At 44.0% G+C, this 17,038-nt stretch overlaps 1 protein-coding gene across 1 annotated transcript in view; it reads left to right on the top strand.

Annotated features, from left to right (window-relative positions):
- The window catches only part of cntnap1 (contactin associated protein 1), a 40,916-nt gene that overhangs the window by 18,356 nt on the left and 5,522 nt on the right, over nt 1-17,038 (top strand). The window contains exons 4-22 of the mRNA XM_066698512.1: nt 563-710; nt 1,662-1,865; nt 2,535-2,719; nt 2,821-2,973; nt 3,710-3,971; nt 4,131-4,280; nt 4,893-5,064; nt 6,352-6,458; nt 6,756-6,878; nt 7,401-7,604; nt 8,089-8,245; nt 8,621-8,748; nt 9,355-9,528; nt 10,057-10,275; nt 10,611-10,850; nt 13,541-13,774; nt 14,569-14,696; nt 15,138-15,231; nt 15,669-15,899. Coding sequence (XP_066554609.1) covers nt 563-710; nt 1,662-1,865; nt 2,535-2,719; nt 2,821-2,973; nt 3,710-3,971; nt 4,131-4,280; nt 4,893-5,064; nt 6,352-6,458; nt 6,756-6,878; nt 7,401-7,604; nt 8,089-8,245; nt 8,621-8,748; nt 9,355-9,528; nt 10,057-10,275; nt 10,611-10,850; nt 13,541-13,774; nt 14,569-14,696; nt 15,138-15,231; nt 15,669-15,899 — 3,313 coding nt within the window. The remainder of the gene's footprint in view (nt 1-562; nt 711-1,661; nt 1,866-2,534; nt 2,720-2,820; nt 2,974-3,709; nt 3,972-4,130; nt 4,281-4,892; nt 5,065-6,351; nt 6,459-6,755; nt 6,879-7,400; nt 7,605-8,088; nt 8,246-8,620; nt 8,749-9,354; nt 9,529-10,056; nt 10,276-10,610; nt 10,851-13,540; nt 13,775-14,568; nt 14,697-15,137; nt 15,232-15,668; nt 15,900-17,038) is intronic.

The raw sequence follows: 17,038 nt of genomic DNA, 5'->3' as shown, positions 1-17,038 counted from the left end.
TGATGGGGGTTACAGTACTGCTAACTTGATGATGGAGAGTCACCAAGGGAAAAAAAAGACAGCAAGCACGATAAGAGCATGTCAGTGTGTCAAAGGCAGAGTAATTACTTAATAAAACATGGTTGTATTTTAAGCAAAGTTTGAAGCAGTTAAACAGTGAAGGCTCAGTTTACTATTAATTTCTCTTCATGTGTGTGCCACTTTCAAAACTGTCCCGTCTCAAAGTGCCTGATGTATCCACAAACAGCGACTCTTGCTTTATTTTCCTTCCCTAATCTCTCCCCAACCCCCTTCCATTCCACTGAGGTCACTTCCTGTTCTCCCTGCTGCTTTGTGGTCAAACAGTCTCACCTGAATCACACAGCTGCCATTGCTGAGGAGAGGGACGGTTTTGGACAGTGTTGATTCACTTGTAATAAATATATAAATACAACAAAGTAATATTAGTGTCCAGGAAAGCATTGCTAGAATAGACCCGAAGCACTGTAACTGTCAATTATTTTGCTCACTTTCTTTAAAGTTACTTATGTTATAGATAAAGCCAAGCTGTCTCCTTTGTCAGACGTTTTCAGGAAACTGGAACTATTACCAGGTGAAGAAGCACACTCTGCACCACGCTGTCACCGCCAAGCACCTGCGCTTCCTGCCCCTGGGCTGGAATCCTGCTGGCAAGATTGGAGTCAGGCTGGAGGTGTATGGCTGTTCCTATGGTGAGTGTCTTATTGGTACCAGTGCAGCGCAGCCCTGGCAGGGTACGCGGGTCTCTTTAAACACCAGCCCCTTCATGTTTACACAGTGCTTCCCAGCCACGATCCTGGGAGTCCCACTGTCCAGCTTGTTTTTGTTCCAGTGCTAGCTCTCAATCTGAAGTAATAGTTGGGCTAATTGGAGCCAGTTTAACAGATTAATTATTTTGAAAGTGCTCAGGAACTCCAGCAACCCAAACTGGACTGTCAAGCAGCGCTCTAGGGCCAGGGCTGCCAACTCCTCATCTGGCGTTGTTCTTAAAAGTTACCAGATTCATTGTCTGTGTGTTTATGTGTGTTTAAATTATACATGTGTTTATTATATAATATTATATATGTGTGTTCTTTTGTTGAAAAGTGTATTTATTAATTTGTAAAAATATATGACATAATGGTAACATAAGAAAAATATACAGGGAGAGACGAAAACAGAACAAACAATGATAAACAAAGAAAGCATTTTGTCGTGTTCTTTCTGTAAAGGGGAGAAATCATTAAATCAGACGAGAATCACTGTGCCAGGCCAGTGTCCACCAGAGTGCCCTGTACCAGGATCCAATCAATAATCCTCAGACTGTTCATCATTTCCATTAATTGATTGGACAGAACTTTATTTTATTGACTTTGAGAGTTTTGAGAGTTGCAATGTTTATCTTTACCGTCCCCTGAAATACACATCTGATTTTTTTCCAATAAGCAAATAATTAAACCACTGAAGACCAGAAGACCCTGTTAGAGATACTAAACCCCTAGGCTCCTATCAGTTGGTTGGTCCTATTCATGTTTGTGACGCAAGCTATTTGGCAAATGAAAAAAAAGCAACACCACTTAGAAAGTCAACAGCACATGGTAATGTCTTTGGTCCTTCTTGTTTGCATCCCCCTCTGCCTGCGTGTGCCCTGCCATCCCCTCCAGACTCTTACGTCATGGCGTATGACGGGGATGACATGGTGGCCTACAAGTTTGCGAGGAGGACATACAGGACGCTGAAGGACCACATCGCCCTGAACTTTAAAACCCTGGAGCGGGATGGCGTGCTCATGCACAGCGAGGGAATGCAGGGTGACATGCTGACCCTGGAGCTGAAGAACGCCAAGCTGTATCTGCACATCAGCCTAGGTCAGTTAACAGGCCATAGCCCCACATGACAACACCTGCACAACATCATTGAGATGCTTTGCAGAACACACAGATAGTACATGTTACTATCAGCTACCTTGACATAGGGATGATCAGTATCTTATGCCGACACATGAACTCAGCAGTCTCTAGTATCTTGGGCTTGGAGTATCTTGTGGAGCTTGTATGTGATAGACGAACATGTCCATGTATGGGTGTTTTCATCCGAATCAGTGTGGAGAACCGAGGCAGACTGGATACATCTCTCTCTAATCTCCCACCTTGTGGATTAGTCTCATTTAAAATTAGTCACTATTTACGATTGCACTGGTACCTCTCACCAGACATATCCTGTGAGGAGTAAAAGCTAGATTAGCACCCCAGCATGATATTCTTTGCAGATCTCCTCTAGTTAGCCAGCATTGCTGTCTTTCAAATCTCAGCAGCAGGATGTCAAAGAAATAAAGAATGGATTATTAATCCCACTGCTCTAAATATGTCAGAAAGAAAAGGAAATGAGAATGGAAAGTGAGAAATAAAGTAGATTTTTGGTAGCTGTTGGAAAACTCAAGTTAGTATTCAGCAATGTAAGCAAATGGCAATATGCAAAACAAAACCAGCCAGTCGGACCAAAATGTGGATCTCAACTGTTTTTTTTTCATTCTGCAGGGAGCAGCACCGTTCACGAGGTGTCAGGACACACGACCCTTACCGTTGGCAACCTGCTGGACGACCAACACTGGCACTACGTCACTATAAAGCGCTACGGCCGCAACGTCAACCTGACCGTGGACAGCCACACAGAGAGCGCTCACTGCAATGGGGATTTCGAATACCTGGACCTCGACTCCCAGGTGGGTGGTGGCAGCTGACCTTGAGGTTTCAACCAGTTGGAGACCCTGGGCAGCTTGACCGGGATTCTCCTGCACTGTGCTCACTGTGTGCTCTCCCTCAGGTGTACATTGGTGGAGTGATAGAGCCCGGCATGCCACATCTGCCCGACAGGCTCAACTTCCGGGGCTGCTTGGAGAACGTCTTTTACAACGGGATCAATATCATCAAACTGGCCCAGAGGAAGATGCCCGAGATACGGTTTCCTCATCGCCAGGTGAATACACTGAAACGGCTTGACATGCTGTTATTATTATTATTATTATTATTATTATTATTATTATTATTATTATTATTATCCAATTTGATAGCCACGTCTCCATGAGCCTTAGGAGTAGGAATTCTAACCAACCAGACTACAATTGCACATTACATACTCCCTTCTTGATAGGTAGCAGGAAGAACAACACAAGTCAACTTCCAATGTTAACTTCTGTGTTCAGTTATGATAAAATGGCAAATTCCATACCTGTCCAGAAGAAACGTGTACTAAAAAATACTATCAGTGAAGCCAGAATACATTCAAGGTGTTATGATTACCTTAAACACAAAAGCTATGTAAGAAGTCCTGTATGTTACATCTGAAGGGTGTAATGAAATTCATTGCAAACTAATTATGATTAACATTGCTGAAGCGTAATCAATCAGGAAATCCAAGAATAGCATCCCAATATGAAACAAAAGTCTATGTTTTCTGTCTGGGTCTGTAACTGTGACATCACTCCCCAAGTCAGACACCCGGTCATTTGGCATAGCAGGATTTGTGGTTAGGAGGACTGTGTAGCATAAGCCCCCTCAGATGTGTGAGACGGCAGTTGAAACTCCAGCAAGGTCTGACCAGCTCACCTGCTGAAAGCTGCTGGGTTCACTTCTTTCTCCACAAATGAAGGGTCCCTCGTTCCTCTCTGAGCGGGGCTGAACCTTCTGGATCCCTGTGTTTTTTCCCTTTGCAGAAGACGGTCCGCTACGCCTGCCAGGACGTCCTGCTGAAGCCCCTGACGTTCAGTGGGATCAACAACTACCTGCAAGTACCCGGCATCTACAGGCGCAACCGCATGGCCGTCAAGTTCAAGTTCCGCTCCTGGGACTACACCGGCCTGCTTATGTACACCAACTTCGCTGACAACCTGGGCTCCCTGGAGCTGGGCCTGAGTGAGGGTCAGGTCAACATCTCTCTGATGCAACCTGGGAAGAAGCGACTGGTGTTTGGTGCAGGTACCCCCCCAGCTAAGCACATAACATTGTGTCAGTGTTGTCATAAAGTGAACATGGAACCATGTGGCATTGTGGCTAACACAAATGTGATGTTGCTCAAACAGTGGCTAAAAGACATTTCCCTTGTGCCTCAAATGACTCATGCTCTGTTTCCCACAGGATACCGTCTGAATGATGGGTTCTGGCACACAGTGGATCTGGTGGCCAGGGATAACTTTGTGACCGTAACCATTGACGAGGACGAAGGCTCTCCTCTCCGGATCACCAACTTCTTCACTGTCCGCACTGGTGACAGGTACTTCTTCGGAGGTAAGTGAAAACTAACACTAACACACCCTACTGGAGCAAGACCCAGAGAGGGGCCCTGGGCTTCCTACAGCTCTGATGCTGTCTGTCAGCTGGCTCAACTGCCTTGTGCACCAGTCCTGCACTCAGACCAGGTTGAGGCAGTGAGGGCAGTGAGGGCAGAGTGTTTCTGTTCTGAGGTGACCGAGAGTAACCCAAGTGTGCGTTCTCATGCCCCAATGTGCAAAGTTCCTGTGCTGCATGTCCAAGGACTGGAGATTTTTTAACTGAATTTATTTGATTTGAGCCATGGATCCTCAATAGTGTGAAGATTATTGTGGTTCATATCTGGTCCTTGAGGGCTGAAGTGTCAATTCCAGATTGTTTCAAAATGACAGTCTGTATCACAAAACCTGCTTCACGGAATGGAATGCAATTCTTCCAAGTCTTCATCAATGGATTATTTAAAAATGAGATATAAAATGTGCGGGAAAAGGGCTATTCAGGGACAGGGTTGGATGATCCTGCTCTTAAAGCTTGTGTTGTCATCCCCACTTCACCAATCATGATACACTTACCCAACCTTTTTTCTTTACTGTGACCTCTGACCCCTGGGCCTACGTGTGTGTCGCTCAGGGTGCCCCAAGACCAGCAATGGCAGCATGTGTGTCACCAACCTCAAGGCATTCCACGGCTGCATGCAGCAGATCTTCATCGACAGCGAGCCGGTGGACATCGACATCATGCTGCAGCGCCGCCTGGGCCGCTACTCAGAGCTGCTGCTGGGCACTTGTGGCATTACCGACAGGTACCACTCAACTGCGAGGGACAGGGGGCATTGCCACACTGACACACTGCTGTACTGCCACTCTGATACACTGCCACACTGCTGTACTGCCACTTGACACACTGACACACTGCTGTACTGCCACTTGACACACTGACACACTGCTGTACTGCCACTCTGATACACTGACACACTTCTGTACTGCCACTCTGATACACTGACACACTTCTGTACTGCCACTTGAAACATTGACACACTGCTGAACTGCCACTCTGATACACTGACACACTGCTGTAAATGTACTGTTTTAAAATATATTTGCATGCTATACCTTTCTTTATATTTAGTTTTATTCACATTACTGCTTATATTAGGATAATACTCTAAATTTAACATTTTAGACACTTCTAAGCAGCTGTGTGCTGCAGTACTCTTGCAAATGTTTTTTGTGATCATGGTGTTCTACAGCAAGTAAGCACAGTAAGAGCTCTGTCTGATGATGCCCAGACTGGTTAACCTTGACAGGCCTCCACACCATAGGCGTACAGGGCAGGGGGGCAGATTTTCTGGCTCGGGAAAATTTGGGCAAAATTATTGACCAAATTTGCACAATTCGTGTACAAGAAAAAAATATAAAATAGTGCATTTTCAAGAAAGTACTAAGAATGCCCCTGTCAATAATGTTTTTGCAAAAATCTGTTGTTGCTCTCTAAGTGGAAGCCCGAACCAAAGGAATCTGAAGTGAATCTGGAGTCAATTATCATAGAGAAATCATTGGGTTGAGTGGGCGGGGATGATTAGTAGGTGCTCTTTGAATCCCAAACACTGCAATAGTGATTTGTTTATACAACTCTCATATCAGATTGATCACACGCGTTTCCAGTCAATTCAAGAATCAATTTCACTTGCGTGTTCATGGTCATATAGAGATAAGATTGTGCTTGGCAGTGCAAAAATGTTGTTGAAATTCGGTTTCGATTAGTCTTTCTTTGATGTCTCACAATCATATATTTTTCTTCGGACTAATTGTTTCCGTCTCTGAGGATAGTACACTTACAAGGACTCAAAATTGTGAAAATCTTGGCAACCATTCTGGCTACATCTTGCTCTGCTGAACGATCCTTCAGTGCTCTACAGCACCATGGGTCAGTCCCACCTTACATCCCTCCCACTTCTTAACATCAAATGTCAGGTTACTAACTGGGTGATGAATAACCAGATGGAGAGGATAATTGATATATTCAGCAGGCGTAAGAACAGGAGCAAGTATTTCTTCAGCGCGTGTCTCTGTTTCTGTCTCTGTCCCAGGTGTACCCCAAACCTCTGTGAGCACGAGGGCAGGTGTATCCAGTCCTGGGATGACTTCATATGTATCTGCGACAATACGGGCTATAAAGGAGAGGTGTGCCACAAATGTGAGTGAGGCATGGTGCTCCATGTGGGTGCCTGTTTATTTTTGTTGTCAATATGTTAGCTTAATCATTGACAGCTTACTGGTCCTTCCAGCTGGCTGTGCATCTATGTGTATATATATATATATATATATATAATCACTTATTCAAATGTTCTATATTCCTATATATTTATATTATAATTATTATATCAATTTACTTATTTTATTTTATATACAAGTTTGCAATAAGTAAATATGGTGCAGTATTAATTGAACATTATAAAAAAATAGTGCATGTCTTTCTCCCTTCCCGCACCAGCGGTCTACAAGGAGTCATGCGAAGCCTACCGGCTCAATGGCAAGTACAGCAGCGGGAACTACACCATCGACCCGGACCTGAGCGGCCCGCTGAAGCCCTTCGTGGTGCAATGCAACATGAAAAGTACGCTGGGCTTTCTCCGCTGGCCTGTCACCGCAGTCAGGGCCAGAGAGAGATTCATCCCCCTCTCTTTCCCTTTATGACAACATCACTCTGGTAAAGTGCAGAACAGGACTATAAAGCAGATATACCACTGATATCTCTGGGGTGGCAGGTTTACACATCGTCCTAAACAGTCAGTGAAGAGACATTGTTGATAAATACGTATTTCTAATTAGTGATACGTATTCATATGAATGGGAGTGAAACAAAAATAGGCAGAATAATAGTTTCCAATAAAGGATGTCAATATTTCTGACCACAACTGTATACATTTGCATATCATAACACACAAAGTTGAGGCTAATAACTTATTTAGTGCTCCTTTCATAGGCTGTTAATCCATTAATAGATAATAATTAATTACCTACTATTCACATAACCTTATTATAAATTGTTACCAATATGAAACATAACCTGAGAAACCTACGCAAAGCTAATCCAGATGTTTGTAAGTGTGGCTATGTCTTGCGCTCTGTCTCCCAGCAAATAAGGCTTGGACAGTGGTGAAGCACAACCGGATGGACAACACCAAGGTGACTGGCTCCGCTATGAACAGACCCTACATGGGTGACGTCCAGTACTACAACGCCTCCTGGGCTGAGGTGACTGCCCTGGCCAACACCTCGGAGTACTGCGAGCAATGGATCGAGTACTCCTGCTACAAGTCCAGACTGCTCAACACTCCCAGTGAGTGCCACGCTGACAATGACCCATCCCTTAGGCTTGGCCACCTTGTTAGACTGATACAAAGGCAGACTTCAAACTTGACTGTCCCCCAATTGCCTCTAAAATTCTCCCCCAGTCTTTATATTTCCTAGTCCTCCCTGAAGTGACAAATATCCAGAGAGTTTGTGTTGAAATGTGAGATGTGTGCTGTTACCATTCAAGTACTGAAGTTAAAATATTTGTGTTTCTTTCTCAGTCTTCTTCAAATGGCATTGGTGGTCAGATAATAATAAACCTGTGACCTGACTTTCATAGTCCAGATGACTGCAGTTGGTGGGATTAGGGCACTTGTTTTTTTCTTGTCCTTCATGATTTCAGTCCTGCTAGTCAGTTTTAAAATAATGATTGTGATTGACCTATTATAAGTACACAGATTATTTTTCTGCTCCTCCTGAATACTTTGATTGATTACAAGCGTTTAGACTCCTGCCTTCTCCCATGGCAGGTGGAAATGCCTTTAGCTACTGGGTGGGCCGGAATGACGAGAGACACGCTTACTGGGGTGGCTCTTTCCCTGGCATACAGAAGTGTGGCTGCGCTATCAACAGGACCTGCACCGACTCCAGATTCTACTGCAACTGTGATGCTGACTACAGGCAATGGTGAGATGGGAGGCTTTATAAAAAAATCTGTTTTTCGCTGTCCAGAGAGAAAAACAGTTTTGAGAAAAGTCACAGATTAAAAATACTAAAACAGCTTTTCAGTTCTTTTTTTGGGCATTGTTTCTCTTCATCCTCGATCTCGATTCTTCCAGCATAAGATGTACACTGTATTTGTATTTGTAAATCCATGTAAGCCACATTGGATAAGGGCAAGCATCTGTTATGTTGATATTTTTAAAGAGAGCAAGGCCTTGAGCAAAGTTTTAAATTTAAGGAGAGGGACTGAGCAGCAGATGCATTCCTTTCTCAGCTGAGTCCAACACTCATTCCTGTGATGTAAGTGTTGGTGTCCCACCTGTCCTCCTCTGGATACAGGTCCTCTGACAGGGGCTGGCTGAACTACAGGGATCACATGCCCGTGACGAAGGTGGTGGTTGGAGACACGAACAGGACAGGCTCGGAGGGCCAGTTCAACATTGGGCCGCTGCGTTGCTTTGGAGACAGTAAGTGCCGATGGCCCATGACAGAGGGGAGGGGTCTCTGTCTGGCCTCATAATCCCCCGGTGACTCCGAGAGAAGACATTGGTGGAAGCCGCCCTTCACTAAAAAGAAAATGAATGCATGAACTGAGGGTTAAGTTCTTAAGCCGAACTGATGTTGTCACTTAGCACAAGGCTCCCTTACAGCCTGATCAGCGAAAAGGGGCCTAACGGGGCAATTTTATCAGTCGAGAAAGATATCCTAGGAACACATTTGAAGACTGTTGGATGTGTTCAGTTGGTGCGGTAGAGCCTTGCACTTTAATTCAAAGTGTTCGAAAGGGACCAGGCCACTTGAAAACGTGGGGGGGGGGCTATAATTGATCTTCAATGCTTCTCCTTTGGGATTCAAACAACATCATTTGATTGAGCAAAGAGGGTTTATTGCTAAATTCACTGCTTCAGTTCAGTGTAGGGGTCTGGGTTAGACTGAAGCATCAGGAAGTTTAAAAGTACAGATATGCTCCTTTGTGTTAAGTATAAAGTAACAGGAAAGTGTTAAATCTGTAAAAAAAAAAAAAAAAGAGAAAGAAAGGCTGTTGTAGTCCTTTGATATTTTTTTGTCAACAGGAAATATATGGCACACCGTGGCATTCACCAAAGCCACGCACATGGTCTTCCCCACGTTCAAGCCCGGAACCAGCGCAGACATCACCTTTTACTTCAAAACCACAGCTGACCATGGTGTCTTCCTGGAGAACTCGGACGACCGCCATCGTAACTTCATCCGAGTGGAGCTCAATAGTAAGCCTTCCCCCCCAAGGCAGCGGCCTGTATGTTTGAAAGGTGTCGAAACACAGCCTGCAGGGCGTTTGGATCACATAGCAGTACAAATTGTCGTAACTTTCCAGGGTTTGTGTTTTGTGAAGGAAAAACACAAATATATGAATTGAAAGAAGCAAGAGCAGTACATAGAAAAGGGCAAAGGCGAGTGTCAAAATGAGCCAAGACTTTGGTAAAGGTTTTTTAATTACCAGTACCAGGCCCCAATGCATTGTTTATCGGGCATCCTAAATCACCAGTTTCTTAAGACTGGGATCACTTATGAGTTTCTCATGAATTAATCAAGACAATTAGGAGAATACAATTTTGCAAAGTCCTTATGAAGTAATGTCTTACGGGTTGGCCTTTAAAAGCTGCTGGACTCGGGCACTCTCCAGGACCGGGCTGATGGAGGCAGGAGACCACCAAAGGGATAGAAGTAACATGCTTTGGCACCAGGCTCTGTCTCCACACACTGATGTTCCTTGAGTGTTCTGTCTCATGTTTCAGGCACCACAGACCTGCTGTTCATCTTCAGTGTGGGTGACGGGATCATCAATGTGACGCTGAGGTCACCCTGGGCACTCAACGATGACGAGTGGCACCAGGTGAAGGCTGAGATCAATGTGAAGATGGCGCGGGTCAAGGTGGATTACCAGCCCTGGGTGGTGCGCAGGTTCCCGGCACAGAGTTTTGTCACCATGGAGTTCACCAAGCCTCTATTTGTGGGTGCGTTCAGAACCAAAGCCCTTCTTCCATCTGGGTTCTTCCCCTGTCTACAGCAGCGTACAGATTCTGAGCTGTATTGGTTTGGCTTATTTACTAGTGCAGAGTACAGATAGCAGCAGCAGTTCCAGCTATGTTTTTTTAAGCTGTCAGATGCTTTGATATGCAGCAGCCAGCAGCTATTGTTTGCAGTTCCAGTGTCTTATTTTAGACCCAACATTGTCTAGTTGTGGTGATATATTATAGCTATAGGGTGGCAATACAGTTGTCCCTTCTTGCTTCATGCTTTCCTCTATCACTTCAGAGCCTGACTGACTGATGTGTTTTGCACCAATCAGGATCGGCTGAGCACAAACTCCGAGCCTACCTGGGCTGCCTGCGAGGGTTGCGGTTGAACGGGTTGACCCTTGACCTGGAAGGGAAAGTGAGTGAAGAGGAGGGGATCAGGCTGAACTGTACGGGACAGTGTCTGAATGCCACAGTGCCATGCCGGAACGGGGGCCGCTGCGTCGAGAAGTATGGCTACTACCTCTGTGACTGCAACAACACTGCCTTTGAGGGCTTCTACTGCTCCAAAGGTAATCTTCTCTCCTTCAGGGTGGCAGGAAGACACAGGACTCCCCACAGGCATTGTCTGCAGAAAAGCCTACAACTGAACATGGGAATGTTAGATCTGTGAGAATGTGAGAATGTTACATTCTAAATGTGGGTCACGATAAAGTACCTTTCATTTTAAGTAATGTCGAAACACACACACACACACACAAATACACTCACCTAAAGGATTATTAGGAACACCTGTTCAATTTCTCATTAATGCAATTATCTAACCAACCAATCATATGGCAGTTGCTTCAATGCATTTAGGGGTGTGGTCCTGGTCAAGACAATCTCCTGAACTCCAAACTGAATGTCTGAATGGGAAAGAAAGGTGATTTAAGCAATTTTGAGCGTGGCATGGTTGTTGGTGCCAGACGGGCCGGTCTGAGTATTTCACAATCTGCTCAGTTACTGGGATTTTCACGCACAACCATTTCTAGGGTTTATAAAGAATGGTGTGAAAAGGGAAAAACATCCAGTATGCGGCAGTCCTGTGGGCGAAAATGCCTTGTTGATGCTAGAGGTCAGAGGAGAATGGGCCGACTGATTCAAGCTGATAGAAGAGCAACTTTGACTGAAATAACCACTCGTTACAACCGAGGTATGCAGCAAAGCATTTGTGAAGCTACAACACGTACAACCTTGAGGCGGATGGGCTACAACAGCAGAAGACCCCACCGGGTACCACTCATCTCCACTACAAATAGGAAAAAGAGGCTACAATTTGCACAAGCTCACCAAAATTGGACAGTTGAAGACTGGAAAAATGTTGCCTGGTCTGATGAGTCTCGATTTCTGTTGAGACATTCAGATGGTAGAGACAGAATTTGGCGTAAACAGAATGAGAACATGGATCCATCATGCCTTGTTACCACTGTGCAGGCTGGTGGTGGTGGTGTAATGGTGTGGGGGATGTTTTCTTGGCACACTTTAGGCCCCTTAGTGCCAATTGGGCATCGTTTAAATGCCACGGCCTACCTGAGCATTGTTTCTGACCATGTCCATCCCTTTATGACCACCATGTACCCATCCTCTGATGGCTACTTCCAGCAGGATAATGCACCATGTCACAAAGGTCGAATCATTTCAAATTGGTTTCTTGAACATGACAATGAGTTCACTGTACTAAACTGGCCCCCACAGTCACCAGATCTCAACCCAATAGAGCATCTTTGGGATGTGGTGGAACGGGAGCTTCGTGCCCTGGATGTTCATCCCACAAATCTCCATCAACTGCAAGATGCTATCCTATCAATATGGGCCAACATTTCTAAAGAATGCTTTCAGCACCTTGTTGAATCAATGCCACGTAGAATTAAGGCAGTTCTGAAAGCGAAAGGGGGTCAAACACAGTATTAGTATGGTGTTCCTCATAATCCTTTAGGTGAGTGTATATATATATATATATATATATATATATATATATATATATATATATATATATATATATATATTACTTGTAAACTCATCCAATCTGCTTGAATTAAATGTAATTAATCAGCATCTTTTATACATATTTCAGCAGTCCTTGATCTCATAAGCAGAAGTAAAGTAGAAAGGAGATTAATCAGCAGGTTTGGCATAATGCATGGCTGCTATCTCTGCACACACCCTGGGTTCCCTGTGCCGTCAGTGTTTTACTGTAGATTTGAAGACACTCCTGAAATGACACGAGGACCTTCTCGGCTGTGTGCACTAATCTAGACAAGCGTTGTGTGTGATACCAATCAGGTGCCCTTATGTTCTCAAGCAGCACAGTTATCATTTCATTTTTATCAGTGATGAAGCAGAAATGTGCATTTTTGTTTCCCTGCACAATTTGCTGAATACCAGGCATCCATCCTGTGGTTTGATATGGCAGTAATTGTGAAAAACCCTTCCATAAGCAAAAATCACTCTAATATTCGAGTTTAGCAGATTCTGTGTTTTGCTAATAAGAATGCATGTTGAACAGGAATTATTCTGAGGGAATCATGCTTACATGTTTTCCTAATTGTGCAGTTGAGTAGTTCACTGGCACTAGTTTACCCCTTGTTGAATCAACAGCATTCATTCTCTGGGTATTCATACATCTACTAAACAGCCAGAAACTTTACAACACAGATAACAGATAAGGTAGTGGTTTAATTTTGCAAGATATGTCAAATGTCCCCATTGGCTGCGTACCATAACTTTGTCATTTGGTATGTTTATTTTTAGCGCTTTGTGAAAATAAGTGCTTCTTGTTCTGTGTATTTAAATATATGTGCTCTTAGTTTCTACACAGTCCCTTCCTATTCTGTGCTGAGTTTAAAGTAAAGTATCCCAAGAAATGTTTGGAAATTATTTCATCCCATCCCAAGTCTCTTTAGCCCTGAGGAAATACTTATAAAGTCTATTTTCATAACATTTAATTCCATGATCTTCCACTGTTTCCTTTATTAATTTTACAAAGGTTTGTATATCTTGATTCTCATGTGATCTTCTTTGAAGTTCCAGTATCGTTGTGCAAGAAACCATCCAAAATGAAGACTGTGCTTTTGCAAAGTTTCCAGATTTTGTTTTGCATTTTGCAAAACTAGAGTTAAATGAAAAGCCTGTGATGATGAAAATCTTATCTCAGTTCCGGGGGTGTTCAGCATTTCAGGTGCATAGAACACTATATAAAACGCTCCGTCTTCCCTAACAGATATTGGGGGCTACTTTGAGTCGGGGACATGGCTGCGCTACAACATCCGCAAGGAGGCCATATCGGAGGACGCGCGCTTCGCCAACACACTGGACCCCCACAACTTCAGCCTGGGCTACAACCAGACCAGTGAGGAGATCGAGCTCAGCTTCAGCACCATCCAGAAGCCAGCTGTGCTGATGTATGTCAGCTCCTTCAGAAAGGACTACATTGCCATCATCTTGAAGACTGACGGTGAGTGAGGGCCAAGCCCAGAAGTCCCTGGAGCACATGGACACAGGGGGCGCTCCTAAAATCCTCAAGCCAACACTTCATCTGTCCAATTTCAAAAGCAGCATGGGCCAAAATGTGAATCCATGTGATCATCAAAACCAGTTCTTGATAGCAGTTATATTTAGGTTAGATGTAAGAAATGTCTGGCAAAAAAGTCACCACTGAGTTCAGGTTTATGATTTTCTATTGGAGCTGGGTCAGAGTTTTGTTTTCATCTGGTACTATATTTTACTGCAGTAAGAATTTTAATTTATTTGTTCATAATTTACTACAATGAAGTGGTCACATTTTTATTTTTATTTTTTATTGGCAATATACAGCACTGGTCTTTTAAACTGCTCCCCGAGGGCCAGAGTGTTTCTTCATAGTCCTCATACCACCTGAGCTAACTAATTAATTAGTTAATTGTACTAATTATTCACTTAACTGAACCAGGTCCTGTTTCTCAAGTCTAATGCAGATAAAGATGTAAAGAGACCTAGAAAGCCATGTGGCCATTGAGAACTGAATTTGAAAACTCTCCGTCCGAGATTAGTGAAGGACAGTGAAGTGACTAATTAATATGTGACACTCGACACAAATATGGTCACGGTCTAGGCTGACTCTCAGCTCTCAACCCAGCTGGTCCAGGTCTTATTGTGACACATAAGACAAGTTCTTAGTTGAACTCCAGTCTGTTAAAGGAAAACAAAAGGCAAGGGAAGAAAATTGCATCAGTCCAAAATTAATCTCCTTCTTTGTCCCTCCTCTTCCAGGCAGTCTGGATCTGAGATACCGCCTGGGGCTGTTCACCCAAAAATATGTGGTGTCATCTAGAAACTTGGCAGATGGGTATCCCCACTTTGTGAACATCACCAGGTTCGAGAGGGATATCCGCATACAGGTATAGCTCACCACCATCTGTGCACCTAGCCTTCTCCATCTGCTGACAATCTGGTGCTGCAGTGTCAACCTAGTTCTCAGCAGTGCCTGGATTCCCTTCCTTACCTTTTGATCAAGTAATTATAAAGATATTAGAGGTGAAAATACAGAGTGGGTAAATAAATGGCACAGAGTAGATATATGGAGGTTATTTGGAGTCACAGAGAGCAGGAGAGAATTTTACTATGGAGCAAAAAATATCTGAAAGCACCCTTTGTCTTAGATGTTCAGATTGCTAAAGTGTCACCCAATCTCTTACATTATATATTATATTGTGTTTCCACTTGCTTTTCAGTATATAATGCCAGGTGTATTCTGAAAGTATTTATTGTGTCATTAAACTGGCACTATTGGTTTACATTTGGTCAACACCGTGCCTTTGTGATTTGTGGGTAAAACACAGGTGGACTACATGGCGCCAGTCAGGGAAAAAATCCCCTTGCTGCAAGACACCAAATTTGACTCCCCAAAGTCCCTCTTTCTGGGGAGAGTAATGGGTAAATATTCTCTACGTTATTAAGAGCTATTGTGGGTCAAGATAGCCAGTTCACTTACATTATTTATCGTTATCCTTATATTGACTACTGTTGAATTGATAGTGTAAACTTAAAAAAAAAAGAAGATACACAGTGCACTGATTAATAAAATAATGTAATCTCCACTGTGCACAGCCATGGTACAAAGCCAGCAGAAAATTCTATGAATATATTACACAATCGTAAATGTGTGATATAATGGAGGACCTCTTCTAGTACTTGTTACAAGGTCAGTTAGTTTATAAAGTCATTTCTTCGACTGAGTCCCTCCAAAAGTGCTGATAAGCAGCATGGATGCATGTCAAGGACAGGAGTTGTGTACCATCACTGGCATGAATTCAATGCTCATGCCCCTCCTTTTTTTTTTTCTTTCTTCTTTTCCCCCTCGCAATGTGCAGAGGTGGGCGAGATCGACTATGAGGTGCAGAGACACAACACCCCCGGGCTGATCGGCTGCCTGTCCGGAGTGCGCTTCAGTAACATTGCCCCACTGAAGATGCACTTCAGACCCAATGCCACCAACATGAACATCACGGTGCAGGGACATCTGGTGGAGTCCAACTGTGGGGTGTTCCCCCCTGTCCTGCCCATGATCCCCCTGGAGGCGGACCCCTGGTACACCGGCCCAGGTGAGTATTGTTGGACAGCCGCCTCTATATGCTCCCACGGCTGGGCCCAGGACGCCATTTTAGGCACTGACATAAACACAATTTGAAATTTAGCCATTGACAATGCTAATGTTAGCAATAAACTCAGGCTAACCTGAATGGCTGCTACCTCTGTTATATACAATATAAAACAAATACACTGAAGTTTCTATTCCCCCCACCCCTCATTTAAATTCAAGTCCTTCCAGAGTTGCTGAATTCTGTCTCGCTCGTATATAGTTGCAATTTTTATTGGATTGAGTCCAGAGGTCAGGAGGATCTTAAGGCTTAACTGTGGTTTGCCTCGTCTGACACCCTGCAGTGTGTTTGCTGTGAATTTAGAGTGAACCGCGGTCAACCCTGATTTGCTACTTCAGAGAGACGCTAAGCCAGCCAACGTCCGTTCTCGCCTAGTTAAGACTTTTCAAAATAGCGAAAGAATGCTGCTCTTTATGTCCCAGACCCACAAAAAACATCACCCAAAACCACATTTAAAAAATCAACAATATGCTATTTTGATCTGTAATGCCAGCAAACTGCTAGTGTGTATATATATAAAATCAACCACAACCAGTGCTGTTCCTGTCTGTCATTCCCATGTGCTTTTACAGGGGGCTGACACTCTTAACAGACATGTTTCGGGCTGTGTTTCAGTCTGTCCCTCTGGGCACAGAGCCGTTTGGCAGCCGCAGCCAGTGCTGAGCTGCCTGCCTGTAACAGAGCTGCCCTGACTCCTCAACCGGCCCGTGCTGCCAGAGTCTCTCAGTGTAACCCCCCCAGGGCCCAGCCAGCCAGGGCACGTCCAGGTCACAACAAGACAAGCGTGGGCAGGGATCCGTTCTTAAAGGGCTCCTGACGTCCCCGACTTCCCAAACCAGAGATTGATCTTAAACCCTTAAATCCTCAAATGTTTTAAGATGCTGCTGCATATCGAATTTTGAAGCTCAATTTAAAAAGACTCCTTGAAGGCGGGACTAAGCACAGTAACAACCCAGAGGCCTGGAATTCCGAATACATTACCCAATCAGTTGTTTATGTCCTGCCTCCTATAGGCAAGTAACCAATCAAACATTAGAAAGCTTGTGACGGGTTAGAATTATTGTAAACAAGCAAACAAAAAA

The sequence above is a fragment of the Amia ocellicauda genome, chromosome 3 (genome assembly GCF_036373705.1).
Source record: "Amia ocellicauda isolate fAmiCal2 chromosome 3, fAmiCal2.hap1, whole genome shotgun sequence".
Classification (NCBI taxonomy): Eukaryota; Metazoa; Chordata; class Actinopteri; order Amiiformes; family Amiidae; genus Amia; species Amia ocellicauda.
The sequence above is the reverse complement of the archived record's forward strand: the minus strand, read 5'-3'. Positions and strand labels throughout refer to the sequence as shown.